Genomic DNA, 19,366 nt, shown 5'->3' on the forward strand with positions numbered 1-19,366 from the left:
GTCTCTGGGCAGATGAGGGTGTCTCTGTTTTTCAAGGAAAGCTCTTGTGGTGATTGTATCTGGTGGTAGTCACCTTTGGGAGTACCTGCTTTAAATTCATGTCTGAATGTCCATGTAGCCTCATGTTTATTGAAAGCATTTGAGCCCAAACCTGACAACCTGAAACCAGGTTCTAGATGGACATCTCTGGAGTCAACTTTCCTGGTTCATTCATCTCCACAGTCTCACCCCTGAATCTGTCCTTTCCTTGAACAGCCCCAGTGGCCCAAGGGTGGGCATTCTGTGCTTTGCCATGCTGTTTCGCACTTTTATGAACTTTCTGAGACATTTGAAAAATCCTCAGAGCCTACTGAATTTCCATCACGAAGATGACTGTGAATATTCTCTCTACCCTCCAGTTATCAATGCTCTCCCGGTGGCAGGTATTAGGGACAGGCATTCTTTTAGTACACTGTGTGTGTGTGTTCTTAGCATTCTTCTGTGCAAACACGTCATGTTTGCTCTTGGAGTTTTGAAAATAGATGACTCACAAGCATCATTTTTTCAATGACATTTATCAAATTAATTTTATTTTTAGGAATCTGGAACTCTGTAAACATCACTCAGTACTGAGTATTACCATACAGCCTATGTGTGTTTTCAATAAATGGAAGAATATGGCAGTTAGCACCATGCAAAGTAGCCAAGGTAACTCAGACTATGAAAAGTTAGAAAGACTGTACAGGTTCTAGTGAAGGTCAGTGCAAGATGTACCCTGAGGGGACATGCTGACATTATCGCCTTGGTCAGACTACATTCACAAGCTCTTGTTTTAGATGGTGCTTTATAGAGTGCTTGGTCATTGTAAGGGGTACTCTGTGACTCAGCTGCTAAAGGGTGTTTTCCTGTCTCAGATTCCCTGCTTTTCTTGGCCTCATCATATTGTGTCCTTGGGGCCTCAGTGTCCCTTATCCTTTGGACCATGGAAACATGTGGATGGACTCCCCATGGCCATCTTCCTACTGAGGAGACACAACATGTAGGAAGAAGGGACAGTCTGAGGATAATATTGGGACAAGAACCCCTGTCCCTACTGTTCCTAGCTTCTCCTTCAGGTATGCTACACCAAATCAATAGCTTATGTATTGATCAGACCAATACCACACAATTGAACACTGATTAGATACTAGCATCGGATTTATCTATGTAAGGATTACTTTAGAAAGGATTGTATTTTATGACTCCAAGTGGACATTTTTCTTTTGTTTTTCCTAGCGCTTGATGCATTGCAGATGTGGAATAAATACTTAGATGATTATTTAGGGGTACTCTATAACATAACTATTACCATTTTTGGCTAAAGTATAACATTTTGTAGAGTAAAACTGATCTTTATTTAAAGATGAGAGAAAGAGAGAATGCATCCTTTGCTAAGGCTTGTAGAAGATGAATCTCTGTTGGATTCCTGTTTTCATGGCCAAATCTAAAGGACCTATTTATTTTCTGTAGCACTTGGATCCAGGCTGACAGTGTAATCAAGCCTGACATGATAAAGAGGCATTTAGCAAGTTTAAAAATCACATGCACAGTTGTTTCAATATGGAGAAACAGATCTTCTGCCCATCGATCATTTCATGTCTGGAGGCAGGTGGGTAGGCAGGAGAGTCTGAGCAACCTGTACGTCCTTGAGAGAAGGCCTTCCAGCTGAAGATTAGGACCCAAGCAGGGGCCCACTCAGCAGAATCTTTAGTTGCTGAAGATTTGGAGGTATCTGTCTTCGGCATGTCTTACCTCCCTTGCCTTACTAGAGAGATGCTGATATTTGAGTTTGCATCTTAAGAGGATAGCAGGATTCCCTCCCTCCTGTCACTGGCTGATTTGCTTAAGTAAGCTGCATGCTATTTTCTATCACAGGGCCAGTGGGAGGCCCTGGGAGAAACTAGTGTCAGCTACTTTGGCCTTTCCCAAGGCTGGGAAATCATCGCCACTGCAGGAGAGCGTGGATTTTGAACTCATTTCAGAATGATGTAGATGCCATTTGCAAGGACTTCTTTCCTTTTTCTCCTCCTCTCCTCTCTCCATGCATTCCCCCCTGTCACCCCCACTTTCTCCTCCTTTCCTCTCTAGCTTTTAATGGAATAAGCCTGTGTCTGCAGCTTGACTGAGGCTCAGCATTCATACACATGCACGCACACACAGCCAAATTGACAGAGATTAGTTTTGAATCATCTGTTTATGAATGAAGAAGAGGTCCTTCCCCTCTGTACTGGCCAAACCCCTTCTCTTTGCAGCATTTTGAGAATGAGGTCAGGGCTAGGATCTAACTGCTTGTCTCAGAAATAGCACAGATCAGAATTAATCTTAAGCTATTTGTTTTATTGCCTCATTCAGATAATAAAGGGAAAAGCAGAGGACTATTTGTGTTTTTTTGTGTGGGAGGTTTTTCCGTGCATAACTGTGCAAGGAATGAGTGAATGAATGAATGAATGAATGAATGAACAAATGTGTGTGAAGGGAGAGGCTGAGGTGAGCTGCCGGTGGTTTTGCACTGGGTTCATGGTAATTACTGACAGACTGCAGGAGTTTTCTTGGATTCAAGTGGGACATGTTTTAGAGTTGAATAAAACTGAAGAATAAAATTGGCCCCAGTGGTGTCTTAACACTTCTTCTCATATGGATAATTTATCAAGTGCTGTGGAACTACATAACCCTTTCACAGTGTCCAGTTGTTTCACCTGTCAGCTTTTAGTGTGTAGCTCGCCATCCCTCCCCAGTAGCTCCACAGAGTTTTCAATTATTCAAAATGAATATGCAGATTTCATTCTCTGCCAGCCACTGTGGTGCACACACAAGTACAGGTATGTGTGAGTGACCCACCCACATGCACACACATGGCTTAATTTTACCTAATCTTTTCATAAACTGGAATTTATCCCACAGCCAGTGCCAGAGGGATATTAACAGATACTCTGAGGAGACCGATACTTCTAACCCCTTTCAATTTCTAGTCCCTTTAGAATATTCGCAGGTCTGAAAGGTATTTGTGGTCCTCTGGCATTGTGTGTGGTGGTGGTGTTTATTTTTGTTCTCAAGGCTAATAATCATTAACTCTTAGTGGCTGTTTTATATTTGAACATCCTTTGAACTGGACCACTACTCTCCTCTGTGAAAGATTAAATCAACAAATTAGAATGTTGAGCAAGCAGAGAGGTGTCAGTATCAGCCCGATCTGCTACATATTCATTTGATGGACTTTCGTGTGACAGGTATCCTCTGACCCACCCACCTGTCTGGGCAAAGGAGATGCCCACCTGTCTTTTCTATCAAAGGTGATTACTTTTGAGCGAAGAGTGTGAAGGAGAGTGAGGATTTCCATATAGCTGGCCTCATGTGTTTCCTTATTTGGTGTCCTTCACCTAAGTGGTTTCTAAAATACTTAGAACTCTCCTCCACCCCCACGCATGGATGTTTGTAGAAGCACCAAATTTGTGCTTTTCTTTTCCCCCTATATTTTACTATAAGTTTATTGAAACAAATACAACTTGAGATCAACATTATAAGACCCTCTCTATCTAAAGGACTTACTCATTTGCCTGGATGAACTGTTAGGCGCTGAAAGAACAAAGCTATAGCCAGATGTTCCTGGCTTCCAGAAATCAGTGGGAAAGAGAAAGTATGCTTGGTTCTAGAAATAATAGGATCTGTGAAAAATCGTTATTAAATTTTTGGTGTGACATTGTTTAATAGAATTATATAGGTTTTAGGTATACAGTTATCTAATACATCATCTGTACACTGTGTGTTCACCATGTGAAGTCCAGTCTAAAGTCATGCTTTTCAATTGATATTTTTCATGCAGAAACAAAGTGAATTAGTGAGTGTCTAGGGCTGGGGTGGGAATGGGAACTACCTGTTATGGGCACACAGGATGTTCTTGACAGGACAAAAATGTTCTGAAGCTACAGCACAGTGATGGCTGCACAGCTTGGTAAAGTCATTCAAAGTCATTGATTGCATTGTATGTTTAAAATGGGTGAGTTTTATGGTATGTAAATTATACCTCATTAAAGCTGTTAAAAGTTGGTATTCCTGTATTTGAGTGCCCTTGGGGCCTAGATTGCATATAGTATGAAAATTATATCACTCCAAAATTTTACCTGCTCTTTACCCACTGAAGTGTTTTAACTTCAGTTGTGAATAAGCTTCACCCTGAGGTAACAGGGCCAAATAAAAAGCCGGAGCCTAGGATGCAGGAGTCTGCCCCAACTCCTGTGGGCCAGCAGTGAGATTGCTGCCCACCGCAAAGTAAGGAGCCCACACCAGGGGGCAAGGGCGTGAGATTTCCAGGCAGGCCCCAGATGGCAGTTGGCACCATGTTTCTGAGCTGTGGCTATGACATGTGTCGTAAAATTAAAAAATAAACATCCCGGTGTTGTTCAGCCCTTAAGTGACAGCATTTTTCTCTTGTTTTGCAGGTTGTCTTAGTCTTTGCTCTCAGCATTGGTGCACTTGTAATATACTTCATAGATTCGTCAAAGTGAGTATTCAAATTCATTGTCGTGCCCTCTGTTTCTAACACAGTCATGAGCCTTTACATCGATCAGTGATTTACTTTAACACCGAGCTTTACAAGAACCTCCTGAGTGTGGAAGACCTTTGGGGAAGGCAGAGCTGTTTGTGCCGATTTTCTGAATGGGAATGCAAGCTCTCACAAGGAAGGATTCTGCTGGCTATGAGAGGGAAAGAAGGGTATCTGAGTTCAAGCCATTTTGCTGGGTACCATTTATTTTTAAATAGCTATTTCCTGATGAAGCATTTGCACTGAAGATGTCAAGAGGCTTGGATGTGCATTTGCAACCTCTGAGAAGTTATAGTGTCCAACGGGTGAGGGGCTGAGCTATTCTTGCCGAGGTGTGAGGGTTCTTCCCTCTTTAAGAGTTTCCAATGCTTTAATGTTATTCACGGTCAGTTAGAAAGTGCTATACTATCCCACCAACCAAATATTCAGCTGAAGCATTGCCTGCTGGTGCTTCTTGACTTGGGAAGGTAAGGAGATGGGACAGAGGAGTTCATGATGACTCCCAGAGGTGGAGGACCATGGCCATCTGAGAATTTCTGGAGTGGACACTCATGAAGATCCTCAGGTGCCTGCAGGGTGAACTGCTGCTTCACGGTGGGCCTGTGGTGGGGTCCATGTGACAGATGGTAAAGGCTTTGTAGGAGGCAGAAGTCACTGAGCAGAGTGGCTAGGCGTGGCCAGGTCTGCCCTGGTTCCTGCAGGCATCACCCCTGCAAGAATCATTTGTTCCAACTATTCTATAGCAATCTTGAAGCTGACAGCACCTGGGAAACTGGAACTGTGCTGGCCCTACCGGCCCTTCTGTGGTGACATGAACTTGACACTGGACAGTGGCCTTGAGCTCTGTTTGCCCTTTTTACTATGAGAGTGTTTCTTACTCCTTGAGCTCTATCCCTGGTATGACTGGATACTAGAGTCAGACCCCAGGAAACCTCCTTCATGTTCCTGTTGGCACAGGCCCTGATGTTTCTGAATTCTGAGCATGTGTTCTTTTTCTGTAGCTCAGGATGGTAATACTTTCATACACACCTAAACTCTGAATTTCTCAGAGGCATCTCATCACCAGCCTAAGGATTTTGTGCACATGGATGCCAAGACCAAAATGTCATGTTAGGGAAGATAAAGAAAGTATCATCTCCAATTACTTGTCTCTGGGAATCAGCCTTGTCTGAGACTATCAGGCCCTTCAGTCCATCCCCACTCATGAGGCTGGGCTGCCCTCACCATCTTAGGTGGAGGGGCCTTTAAAAGTTCTCCAGGAGACAAGATTCATCACACTTCTCCATCAGCTCTTCCTGGCCAAGAAAGAGAAGAAGAGCTTTTCAATTTGGAAAACTCCAAGTGGGATGTCATTGAAGGTAAGCCCCTTCTAAATATCTACGCTTAATAATTTTGATCTTATTTGAATGGAAGCAAAGATCTTTTAAAGCCCCTGGTCTTATTTCTCCATTCTCTCCCCAGGTGTGAGCAGTGTTCTCATATTCCTGGGGATGCAACCCTGCCAACTTCCATGCCGGGGCTCAGTACATGGGTTTGGGCATGTGGTTTGTATGCCCTAGACCGAGCAAGCCTTACGTGGAGGCAAGTGTGGCTCTTGGTTAGGAGGACAGATGCCTCAGCACCTTCTTTCCTTTGCCTCCCTTCCTGCTCCTCTGTATTTCTCAGTTAAATAAAATACTCTCGTTGGATGGGTCTGAGTTGTGTACTTCTTTACAGCATCTACTGTGAAGCAGTCTTGCGCACTTTGATCCTGGCGGACTTCCACGGGCAAAACCCTTTTCCTTGGATGCCCTACACTCCCGCAGTGCCCTTTGGATTTTGTTCTGATTGTGCTAAGCCTTGGGGAAGCTGGCATTGTGGGTCCTCTCAGGTTCAGGTTCTTTTATGGACTTGCAGCAAGTTTATTCCAAGGATGCACCTTCCATTCTGTTCTCAGCTTTTCCCAGCAAAAGTTCGAGTAGTCTGAGAACCAAGACTGTCCTCACTCCCCCTGGGGACTAGCCTAGCCTCATCCTAAACTTGGTCTTTCTTCTTCGTCACTAGACTGTGTGATTTGGCATAGAGAGATTTTGTACATAAGAAAAACTTGTGTGCCTTTACGTAGCCCTTTCTGCTTTTCATTTGCATTACTTCTTTTGGTTCTGACACCATATACTACTGTGCTGTCCTGTGGGTGCCCTGATGGGCAGAGTCAATACCAAGAAATCTGCTGTCTTTATGGGGGCAGCCAGCAAACATGTTTAAGTAAGGGGAAGAATTAAAGTGGAATCTATAAAGTGACCTTTATGATAAGTCTACAGAGTCCCAGGGATAAAAAAATAAAAACAATCTATTAGGCAAACTACAGGCAAAGAGAACAAGATAAAATGAAGTTCTATCCACACATAAAATGCAAATGGAAATCGGGGAAGAAAGCAGGCTGTTAATTCTTAAAGTTCTTCTTTTTTCATTCAAAACTGTCATTGGTTTTACACACTAGTGGTGTTGCTGGCCACTTGGAAAGAAATGGGCATCTCCGAAAGAAAGCTTTAAACTTCTTGGAATTTATATAAAGTCATCATTCTGGAAAAAAGTACCCCCCATTCTTCCATTGAAGTTGAGTTAGTATTTATACCCTTCAGATTAATAAGTAACTTAAAACACAATCCATAGACTTTCCCTTGTGTGGTCCTAATTGGGCAGACATTGCCTAAGAAACGGCTTGTTTCGATAAGTTTTAATCAGAGCTGGCCTCCCCTAGATGGTGGGGAATACCCCAGCAACACAAGTTCAAGGTGTGACACTCTGCAGGTTTAGTGTCAAGACAGGCCAGTTCAGGTTGTACAAGAGGATAGGTGGTCTGGGTGGTCATTCCACTTGTGTGGGGCAGCAGATGAGGAAGGCACTTCAGATAAGTGTCATAAGTAATGGGTGTATGATCTTTTTAACCCTTCCTGCTTATTTTACTATCAAGAGGCAGTGGCTAGGTTATTTCCAAATATGTTCTCAACTACACGTGTTTGCCTTTCTGTTGTCAGGCCAAGGTAGTCCCTGAGCAGTAAGGCTTTGAGAGGCTCTTCTTTGGGTCTTAATTTTCCTAGAGTGATCACCACAGAAGAACCACTTGTGCAACATCGAGTGATTACTATCTAGCTAAGACCGATTATTCTTGCAATTTCTGGAGTTGAAAGCCAAAGAGAAGTACATTAAACTGTGTTAAAATTATGCTTCATCATCGCAGTGGTAGACTCTCTAGAAACACCCAAGCAGAGGATAGCTGTTCCACCAAATCTTTGGCTAGATGTCAATGCCAATTCCTTAATAGATACAGAGATGCATTAAGCCTGCCACACACAGTAATCCCAGCCCCCAGGAGGTCCCCTTAAGTTAGCCACATGAGACAGTTACTGTCCAAAAGAAAAGAACTACATTTCTTTGTCATTCTTTTTAAAGCCGCTGTGCCCAGTTTAAGGCACACCCCACTCCAACTCCTAATTCCTATGTCTCCCAGTGCTTACACCAACCAACCCTTTCTTCTTACACTCTGATAACTCCAAGAAGCAAAGGTTTTTTAAAAAAATGTACAACTAAGTCAAAAGTTATTTAGATGTTTTGTGGGTGATAATGTCACTGTGACTGGTTCCATCCCTTCCTGTCTCCTCCCTTTGACAAAGGAGCAATAATTTTTCCCTAATAGATAAGGAAAAAAGCCCCAAGATGTCAGTGTGAGGTCAGCACCCATGGATTGCATTATGCAGCAGTTCCTGCTGCTTCTAGAACTTCAAGAGAAAGTTGGAAAAGAAAAAAACTCAGGACCCTTGCTTCTTTGCACTTTTTTCAGGGGCATTCTGGGATAGGATGACTCACCTGTGTGAAGATATTTATTCCTTTGATTCATGTTTAAAGTCTGCTACTTTTTATGCTATAGTTACATGAATTATGAATATTTAATCCTGCATATACTGAAAATGAAGGTCAACTCCTGCTTACTGGTGACTTCAATGCAGACTCCTGTCTCTGAAAGGCAAGCTACCTGCTGTTAGCAGAGTAAAGCTGAAAGGTTATACATTGTTAAAATTTTCCTTAATGACTTTATTTGCTCCAAAATGGCTGATACACAGTGGGGGGTGCCTACTGCTTTCTCTTGGCTCCTGGTATCAGCAGTGCTTTGGGGGATGCACTCATTAGGAAAGAGGGGGAAACAGCAGCACACATTTTGGAGAGACATCTAATTTAAGGGCTGGGTTCCAGGGAAACAGTGTGGTTTCGATGTGAAAATGGTCTTGCCCTAGTCTTTAAAATTTTAAGTTTGTATTGAGTAATTCATTCATTTTGTGTCCAATCATTCATTTGAAACATCTTCAGTGTGATAATGCCAAGTGACTATTTTTCACATTGTAAAATTGCTATGGTTAGTTACGGTCAAGGAAAACTGCTTTTAAGATAGCAATAGAAATTGACCGGACTGTTATAGTCTCTGATAAAGAAACTGGCACTAAGGATACCCAGAGCTTTAGCAGAAATGGCCAGTCACTCAACTATTATACCTGTCCCAGTCTTCCCATGCCAGGCTCTCTCTCTTCCCCAGCCTAGACATTCTCCTCAAAAAGAGAGGGGCAGGTGGTTGGGGAGAATAATATTCACTGATCATGTGCTTTTTGTGAAGTATAGTGCTAAGCACTTTAAACTAAATAATACATACAATCCCACAGAAGTCTAACAACTTGATAGAGTAGGAATTACAGCATTCCCACTTTACAGATGAGGAAGCCAAAGCTGCAACATTGGCCCAAAACCACATAGCTAATAAATTGTGGAACCAGAATTTGAATCCAGCATATCTCAAGGCATCATCTCCCTTCCAGGTGTCAAGAACTGAGATCCCAGATTGAGGAAGTGATTAAATGGGTTTGATGAGAAGTTGTAAGACTGAGAGGTCCCTCCACCTCATCCTGCTGACTCTCTTGCCTTGTTTTCCCTTTTGTTCTCCATCTCCTCATTTCTCATCTTTGGGACCAAGTTTGAAAGTCAGCAGTGCTTATAAGGGCCCTGTTGCAGTTTTCTCCCTATGACATGGGACATGTTCCATCTGACATCTCTTTGGACTTTGATTCATTTCTCCCATTTTGGCTTAATAAGACTCAGTTCTTTTTTATCTCAGGGGAGAAGCAGTGCTTTGTGATGGAACAGGGTCAAATTAGCAAAGACAAAGGAGAAATGCTTGTTTATCAAGGGGTCTTCCCATTGAAGGGATTCTTTCCAGATGGAAAGGCCCTTTGTGATCCCATCCTTACCTAGCTCTCCATGCCTGTTATTTGGCACATTAACATACTGGGTTGGCCAAAAAGTCCGTTATGCTATTTTCCGCAAGATAAAAGCCACATTTTTCATTTTTACTGGTAACTTTATTGGTGTGGATATTTTGAGTATGTCTGCTGTCTCCTACTGTTGGGTTCCAGTGGGGAGAGGCAAGGAGTGCTGCTAAACATCTCCCAGTGCATATGGGAGCTCCACAGCAAACAATTATTTGGCTAAAATGTCAATAGCGCCAAAAAACTTAAGAAACCACTTTGACATGTTGGATCAGCCATAGCACCTTCTTGATATTCTGCGCAGATCTTTTTTTTTTTTTTGCATTTCTGTTGTGTTTTTACCTTTCTTGAAAATAATAAAGCATAATACACTGAATATGTTGCTTATTTTCTTCCATCTTTAATATTAAAATGCCTGCACAAAAATTCACCAATGTTAATGTTTTTTAAATGCATGCTGATAGGACAGCTGTCACAATACAAGCTAACAAAATTGTTTTGGATGAAATTGAAGACAGCTAAGCACTACTAGAGCCATGCATGGAAAAAATGTAATGGACTTTTTGGCCAACCTACTAGCTAATGACAGAGTCCCTGCTTCCCATTAGAAGGAGGCTTTCATCTCTTTGGGGGAGTTGCAGAATTTAGTTGTGTGCCTAGGAAGTTAGTATTACCAAACCAATGGACTCCAGGAAAATTTGGTCCCAAAGACATTTCAGTGGAGGCCTTTAAAATGATTTTAATATATCCAGCTTCCTCCTCCAGTCTTGTTTGTAGTAACTGTGCACTCAGGTGTTGACACAGTGCCTCCCACAAGTCCAGCCTCCTGGCAGGCACCTGGCAGAGCTGTGAGGTCAGCAGAGATCACCTCCATGACAATGCACTGTAAACTGTAAGGTACAGTGAGCACTACTGTAACTATCACCATTATCATACCCTAGGCCATGCATCATGAACAGTGAGGCAGCACAAGGCAGAAATAAGAAGGCTGTCTCATTCTGTGCCCGGTTTCTTTAGGGAACAGGGTCTTTCAAGGTAGGATTCTGAGCAAGGAAGAATCCCACTTTGCTCCCACTCTCTGCCTTGTGTCTTTTTTGAGAAGTCATGCCATGTACTTAACCTCTATTGAGGAAGTCAACACAAATCACTGTGTGTGTAAAGCATCTCCCTATTCTTTTCTTTCCCTTTTAAATACTCCCCCCAGTTTTCTTCATCCCTCCCTGACACTTTTATTGCCAGGCTTTGGTTTGGAAAATTATGGGTAGAGAAAGTTCAAGGGCAGGATGTTCAGAGCAGCTCTGCACATCTGTGAAGGGAATACAACAGGAGAGCCAGCAGCTGTTGAAAGAATGGAAGGTCAGGTGGTGGAGTTGCTGAGCCCACTGGAGGTGGGGGAACAGGAGCCCCTGAGGGGCTAAGGGGCTGTAAATAACTCCCAGTGGCAGGTCCTTGTTCCCTTTCAGAATCTAACCTTTCATGGTAACACTTGGTCCTCTGATTTGGGAAAGACCCTAACTCAAACATTTCACCTCATCCCGTTTTCTTTTTTTTCTTTTTCTTTTTTTTAAAAAGATTTTATTTATTCATTTTTAGAGAGAGAAAGGAGGGAGAAAGAGAGAGAGAGAAACATCAATGTGCGGTTGCTGGGGGTCATAGCCTACAACCCAGGCACGTACCCTGACTGGGGATCAAACCTGCGACACTTTGGTTCGCAGCCTGCACTCAATCCACTGAGCTATACCAGCCAGGGCTCATCCCGTTTTCTGAATTGCCATCCTCTCATTGATTAGGTATAAACCTGAAGACAAGAGGGGTGGAGAATATGCGAAGTTGGTGAGTGCCCTCCCCCCACACACACCCTTGAGGGGGTCTCTGCTTCCTTGCTTATTTCCCTTTGTGCAGGTGATACATAGGTACCACATGCAGCAGCATCCAGAAGGAAACTGCTTATCTTTGACATTTCCTTGGAAAAATCAGGGACTATGTTAGGAATGGGAGAGAAAATGGCGCTAGACCTTCCAGGTTGGCTGCATAAGACAAATGTAGGATAAAATGTTAGAATTTGAAGAGGTGCCAGAATTCAACTGGTGCCACTGTTCCCTGTGCCTCAGCATTCTGTCCTGCAGAATGAGGGCTAAGTGGCCCGCTCAAGGTCACCCAAGCAGCCACATACAGAACTAAAGCCAGAAGCCAGAGAGCCCTTGCCTCTCAGTCCAGGCCCTTGTCTACTTGATCTCATGTTTTTTTTTCTAAGAAATAAATCATGATCAAAGATGTGACAGCGAGTGTTATCCATTGAATACTGAAGCAAATCATGACTTTTTATGCTAGTTCTGGAGTTTCAGGATGTCATCATGGAGGGAAATTTAGGACAGAGATGATCTCAGGTAGAGAAAATCAAACCCAGCCAGGTGGCTCCTTGGGCTAACTTCAGTTCATCCTCCTTGGCAAGTGGTCTTGAATTTCTAGGTTTCATGATCCTGCAACTCTTTTTTTTTTCCATGTACTATTTCAGAAATGGAAGTAAGAGTTCATCTCTGTTGTGGAAGGTTAACAAGGCTGAAACTCATTGGTTTGGTCTGTTTGGAATTTATTATGCATTACTTTGGAGGGTGTTTGCACAATTACTCAGTTGTGTCTCCTGTAAAAACAGTCTGATAACTGTCTATAAATCATATCTACTCTATCTTCGAAAATCAGAATGAATTATTTCTTGTTTTCTCATCATCCCCAGAATTTAAAAAGACTTTAAGTTATCTGAGACCATCTTAGCCTTCTTGCTTCTTTTTAAAAAATGATTATTCCAGGGAAAATGAAGAAAGCGCATCCCCTTCTGAGTCCAGTCAATCAGTTATGTCTTCTGAAAGAGCATGTGCTTATACCATGAGTTGGCTGGATCTCCTTCCCATTGCACAGCACTGGTCCTTCACCTGAAGTCACCACCAGGTGTGCAATCAGCATCTGCTGGGAGATAAGGGTGGGAGCCAACTGGAGGGAAGGGTTAGAGCACAGAACAGTTTAATGAAAACACAAGGGTAGAGCTCATGCTAAACACAGCCATGGTTGTGCTGAGGTATGGGACCAACTATTATGGCTTCAGCACTGGATTTATGGGCTGCAGACAGGAATGGAGATGTGACCTCTGTCTTTGCTTTTATTCCCTTGTCCTTCTTCTTGACAGCCTGACAAGTTACAGCTTTGGGGAGACCCTGGTCATTTATGAGTCATTTGTGGTTTAAAAATAGAGTCCCTTATAGTAAGGATCCCTCACAGTAAAAAGCCGTTGGGACTTTTTAATGCATATGTTACTGTTTCCAGAATTTGGGAGAAGGGAATGTAAGTGTGTGTGTGTATAGGGGACAATCCTGTCTCACCTATGCACCAGTGGTAAAGATAGCATGAGGAGATTAGCAAGCAATCTCATTGTAATAACAAGGATGACACTGAGAGCCATAGATCTCTATGAAGTACTGACTGTGTCCAGGGCATTTTGTTAGGTATTGGGGAATATCATATACTATGTATAAGAATGTGTCATTTCCATTAAGATTATCTCTATCTCTATCTGTATCTATATCTCTGTCTCTCTCTGCATCTGTATCTAATCTATCTATGTATCAGGAAGTCCAGCCAAAATATAGGAAAGATAAGGTAACAAAACAAGGTGAGAATGAAATATCACTGGGCAATCTCTCATGAGGTACTAACAAGAGCATTGATGATAGTTAAGCTGAAGGTTGAGAAGCTAAAAAGATGTTGATGGAGTGTTTTGGCTCTGGGTAGGCTTTGAACTGAGGAGACAGAAAACTTAGTCTCCCCTCAGACTCCAGGACCCCACAGAAGGGCTGTCGTGACTGCCTGCACTTTGATCTGTTAGCTTTATTTCCAGTGTGTGCTGAGTCCATTGAAGCCCTACCTTGAAATCAACTACTGAGGTTCAGGATTGAGAATGTTTCAAAGATATCATAATAGAATTAGACAGGGAAACTGGCTTGGGTGACAAAATACCTGATCTCCATATGCACATGATCAAAACCTTTGGAAACTTTGATTTGGAAATTTCCAGAAGTGACTGAGTGAATCAAATCTATTCCATCTTTTTGAAACCTAGGTCAGGGACAATATGCCTTTCAGAGGACTTGCTTATGAACTTGACACATGCAGAATATCCAGGGATGTGGTGGGGAGGAAAGTCGTGGCTGGGTGAGGCTGTGCTGTCCCACCAGGCAGCTGCAGCCCACCCAGAGATGTTGTCTGGAGATGGGCATTTGCCTGGAGGGCCACACTGGATTTTCATGAGCTCTATTGCTTGTCCCTTCAGGGTTCTTTTCTTCATAAAGAATATTAATAGTTATATCTTATGACTGTGTTTATATAAAGATGAGTATTATCCAGGCTGGAGTCATTATTACATGTTCATTATATTATAGCTACTTTTTTCTTCTCACTTTAAACAAATTCAAATTAAGACATCTTCATGGGTCCCTAGAAGTCTGGTGGGCCTCAGACACTGTGTCCGCCTTGCCTGATGGAGAAGTTGGCCCTGTTTCCTCCCTTCCTGTCAGCCCCATTCATCTGGAAGTTTTCACAGATGAGAAAACATGCCCAGAGACAGATACCTTGCACCATACCCCTCCCAGTGTCATCTCATAAAAATAAAAATAAACATTTCCTTTCAAACCATGTCTTATGCCTTGACTTTGGGAAATACTAGCTTAAGCAACCCAACATTTTAAATGATGGGTATATGGATATGTAAACAATAAAAAAAACTAAAACGATTGCTTTTCTGCTGAATTTTGGAAAAACATTTGTTTTGTTCAGTCTTTTTTTTTTAAATCCTCAACTGAGGATATGTTTATTGATTTGAGAGAGAGAGAGAGAAGCATCGATGTGAGAGAGAAACATTGACTGGTTGCCTCTCATATACACCCCAACTGGGGATTGAACCTGCAACCTAAGTATGTGCCCTGATTGGAAATCAAACCTGCAACCTTTTGATGTACAGTACACTCCAACCAACTGAGCCACGGGCCAGGACTGTTTTGTCCATTCTGATATCTGAAAATTCATCTTGTTTTAGGAGCTTGGTTCCCTGATAGTACCACTGTAAAAATAACATCTCCCACTTCTGAGGTTTGCAAGCTCAAGTAAGCAGGGGCAGGCAGATATAGATGCAGATCTGGGGAGGATTGGGGTGAGTTGAGAGCTCAAGTGTCCCCTGAAGTGGCTTCCTAGCTCCAGCTGATTGTCCCCAAGCAGTAATGCAGACTCTCGGAACCAGATCTTTCCAAAGAGAAGAAAGGAAGCTGAGCTTTTATGTCAAATCTCCAGTTTAAAAATATTACCCAGGACTCCAAAACTTTGAAATACTCTGCAGGCCAAACACAACACCTCTGCAGTCCAGATTTGGGCCTCCTGTTGCCATCTCTATTCTAAACTGTGTCTCCTCCTGGTCTCGAATTAGCACTGCTCCCTGGGTGCCAGAAAATGCACTTAACTCTTGGTCTTCTGTCTCCCCCAAAAGGGCCCCTTCTCTCTCCAGGATGAGGAGACTTTGGCCTTGAGCTGCTCTGGCTTGTTTCCAATCTAACCATTTTCAAGTGCTGCTTAAGTCAGTGTCCACTTTTCTCTAGGCAAATACTGTATGTCACAGCAATAAATCACCCACAACTTACTGTAAAACCCCAAAGCTACATATCACTAGGTCTACGTCATCCCTGAAAATAACGTCGTTAGGACCTCATAAACATACACTCTGTTTGTTTAAGAACTGCAAGAGCTTTTCAAACATGGTTGCTAAATCACAAGAGTGTATTTTCCAGGACATAAATGGAAGTGAACATAACCCCCTGAAGTTGTCCGGTTCTTTATAAGAGGCCCAAATCTGTGTGTTCTGCCAGTGTGTTAACTTGACCACAACAGAGTTGATTATACTAAGCGTGCAAGTGCTGATAATTGCTCAAGACTGTCTTATGACTTACTTGGCTATATGGGCACATTACATGAAACTTAGTTTAATTTCTAGCTTGTGTGTCTGTGAAAGCATGGGTTAACCTAGATAAATCCTGGCTGGTAGTTTTCATCAACCAAGTTTGCAATTTGCTGAGCATTAGGGTCAGCTTTACTGATTAAATGTTCATGCTGTGGCCCCTTCAGAAATAAAATCAGAAGCATCTCTGTAACTCTCTTCCCAGATGTGGTCCAAAGACTGCACCCCACCTCCACCTCCTGACCTTTCCCCTTCTATGTGGAAAGCTGGCAGTTAATATTAGGGTGGCAGTACGCTCTACTTGAATATGGAGTCTAGAGCTTAGGTATTTTCAGAGCTGGGGAAAAGCTGATCAGTTCATTATCATAACCCAGATTCCAGCTGTTCATCATCTGATTTCCAAATGGAAAACACTCCCACCACCCACCTTTCACCTGTCAAGATTCTCTGAGGGAGGAATTGTAGGTATGGCTCTAGGGCCTGCCGGTTAGATGTTGGAATCTACTGGAAGACACATGTCCTCTGCTCCATGTTCCTTCCTATTTATACCCGCAAAGAGAGCCCCCATCTCTTCCCTTGAGAGCTGGTGTTTTCACCTCTCCTCCCTGCCCTCACTGAAGATTCAGAAAATGAACCTGTGGCCCTGTTTGAGATCCACTGGATGTTGATGCCCTGGAGGGAATAGCAGAGACAGGATGTAGAGAAAGGTGAAGAATGTGTATGCTCTCAGATGACTCTACCTAACACATGCTTTTTCCTTTAGCAGCAGGAGGAAGTGGGTGAGGAGTGCAATAAGGATTTTTCCCTCTTTGAAATAGCATGAACAGGAATAATAAGGCAGGTCTGAAGGAGCAGTATGGGAACTGAGATGTTGTCTGGGCAGCCACACAGACTGTCAGTGCCTTGGAGCACAGTCTGTTTTCAAGTATGTGGTGAGGCTGGGGAGCAGACAAGGAGGGGCATTTGGTGGCTGTGTGCACACACATACTTGGAGAAGGCAGGAATGAGTAAGAATTGGAAGCTACAGAAAATTATTGAAGGTGATGTTTGTAGATTACTACATTCAGTGGTGGTACTTCTTTTGTGGGACAAGAACCCTTTTGGGAATTTGATAAAGGCTATAGGAATTTTGCTTGCCAGGGAGCCTAATATTGTCTGTGAACCCCAAGCTAAGGATTCCTGCTCTATTAGTTTGGTTCATCTGCTCACTCCTGTTTCTTCTGCCATGAAGATGACGTGGCAGACAGAGGACATCTTCATATGATCGGGAGCCATCCCCCTGCTGGCGTACAAAACACTCTAAGCAGGAGTCTGTCTGCAGTCTTTTGAGCAGGTGCCTCCTTTCCCAGTGGCATTTGAGGTCTTGAGCATGTGGGGGCAGTGCTAATGACCTAGGGAAGGAAGGCCATAAGCTTCCGAGCTGTTCCTTTATTACCAGGCAACACTGAAAGTAGCTTGTGAGGTGAGATGGGTGTGTAAAGCAGAGCTGAAACACTCTTTGTTTGCTGCTATTACTATACATTGTGGGTTAGCACCTGCTTTTCAGGGAAGATTTCCTTCTTGGGCTGCAAATCAGGGATGCACATAATCTGCTGAAATTCCATCTGAGACCCAGTGCTTGGGCACCAGCACCTGATGCTATGGGGCTGCCCTAACAGATGTGAACAGCTGCCACTTCTCCACAAAGCTGTGTCTCTTCCCTACAGCTAAAGAGTCTCTGAGGACTGCTGTGGGCTGGTTCTACCCATCTTCAGACCAGTTTGATAGACTATAAAAGAGCGGCTTCAAAAGAAGCCCCACCTCCCCTGGAAGGCCTGTTTCCTTCAGATTTCTTCCTGTCCCCACCTGTCTCTAAGCCAGCCGACTGTGACAGTTTAATTGGTGCGCGGAAGGTGGAGTGGGGAGAAGCAAGCAGGGGTGACTGGCATTCTGGAAGAAGCAGACTCCCTTGAGATGAGTGAGGAGGACCATGACAGACAGGCCTGAGAGGCTCTACAGGCAGAAGGTTGTGGGCTCTGGCTTGAAAAGAGCACTGGCTGAGGAGAAACCGTTTTCCAGGTCCCTCCTCCCCAGGCTGCCCAGGCCAGTGTGTGCATTCCTGTGTATTGTCAGCCCCATGCACTGAGTGTGTGAGAGGCTGGCTGGAGGCTGAGGCCTGGACTGAGGATGGGTGCAAAGGAAAGGTGGTGCCGCCCAGCGTTTAGCGGGAGGATTTGGAATCTGACCTTCACTGACCACTTTACAGCTGTGTGCCCTTGGGAAAGCTAGTTAACCTTTCCAAGTTGTAGTGTCTTTACTTTGTGACAAGGGATGAAAATGGCGATGAGGGTCAAGGATAAACTCTCCTGTAGCCAAGTGTGTGGAAAAGATTAGACAATGTATGTAAAAACTCCTGGTGCAGTGCCTGGCATGAAAGTGGCAAAGATGTTGTTCTCCTTTTGAGGTTTGTTATGAAGCTTTTAAACGGGTCTTTAGAGAGACAAGATGTAAACACACTAAAGGTAAGAAATAGGACAAAATGAATTGCGAGGTAGTGATTAATTGTTGAGGTAGTGGACAAGACCTGAGATTCTTAAAACTGCAAATCTGAACTCATTAATGGTTTGTGACAGTAACAGAGTGGATCACAGCAAGCATTTTATTTATTTATTTGTTGGCACTTGATTGATTTATTTGCTTTTCTTTATGTAATTAATTTTTTTCAATTAGTTTACATTTAATATTATTTTGTATTAGTTTCAGGTGTATAGCATAGTGGTTAGACAATCATACTTTACAAAATGTTCACCCTGACAGTTTCAGTATCCACCTGGCACCATATATAGGTATTACAGTATTATCGACTATATTACCTATGCTGTACTTTACACAGAAAGCATATTAAAAAGATGAGGTCAAACAGCCTTAGATAACAATACTGCTCCAGAAGGTCAATGTGATTATATAAAACTTTTGCTTCAGTTAATATATACAGATCTATATATTCTGTATAGACATACGTGTGTGCTGTTTTATGATGTAAAGTTTACAAGGTGGGGCAAAAATAGGTTTCTAGTGAGTACACAAAACACAGAGTTTATCATATTATTTTCCCTATGAACAGATATAAACCTAAACCTACTTTTGCCCCACCCTGTATTTCTTACTGTGGGTTTTGCTAAAAATTATTTGAGCCCAGAAGGGAGAGTGCTTTCTGGGCCACAGCAGCTTAGGGCAGCATCGGGGAGGAAGGGGTACTGGAGCCGGGTCCCCAGGCATGGGTAGGATTTAGATAATACAGAAGAAGGAGAGGGTGATCAGTCCACAAAACCACCCTCACTTCTGGCACCAACTGCACATTTGGGGATTCCCTGAACCACTCTCAGCTTTGATAATTCGCTTCATGAAGGGACCACAGAACTCACTGAAAGCTGTCTTGCTCACCAAGGATGTTGGACAGGGAAAGGATGCAGATTAAAATCAGCCAAGGGAAGAGGTGCCTAGGGCAGAGCTGGGAAGGTAGCAAACACAGAGTTTCCATGTCCT

General features: G+C 43.1%; 1 protein-coding gene across 33 annotated transcripts in view; it reads left to right on the forward strand.

Moving 5' to 3' along the window:
- KCNMA1 (potassium calcium-activated channel subfamily M alpha 1) overlaps positions 1–19,366 on the forward strand; it is a 739,251-nt gene that overhangs the window by 373,491 nt on the left and 346,394 nt on the right. For all 33 annotated transcript variants that reach the window (XM_045841891.1, XM_045841892.1, XM_045841893.1 and 30 more), the window contains exon 3: positions 4,455–4,516. In XM_045841891.1, coding sequence (XP_045697847.1) covers positions 4,455–4,516 — 62 coding nt within the window. The remainder of the gene's footprint in view (positions 1–4,454; positions 4,517–19,366) is intronic.

Source organism: Phyllostomus hastatus, unplaced genomic scaffold, assembly GCF_019186645.2.
Source record: "Phyllostomus hastatus isolate PE091 unplaced genomic scaffold, TTU_PhHast_1.1 phas_contig_38, whole genome shotgun sequence".
Lineage (NCBI taxonomy): Eukaryota > Metazoa > Chordata > Mammalia > Chiroptera > Phyllostomidae > Phyllostomus > Phyllostomus hastatus.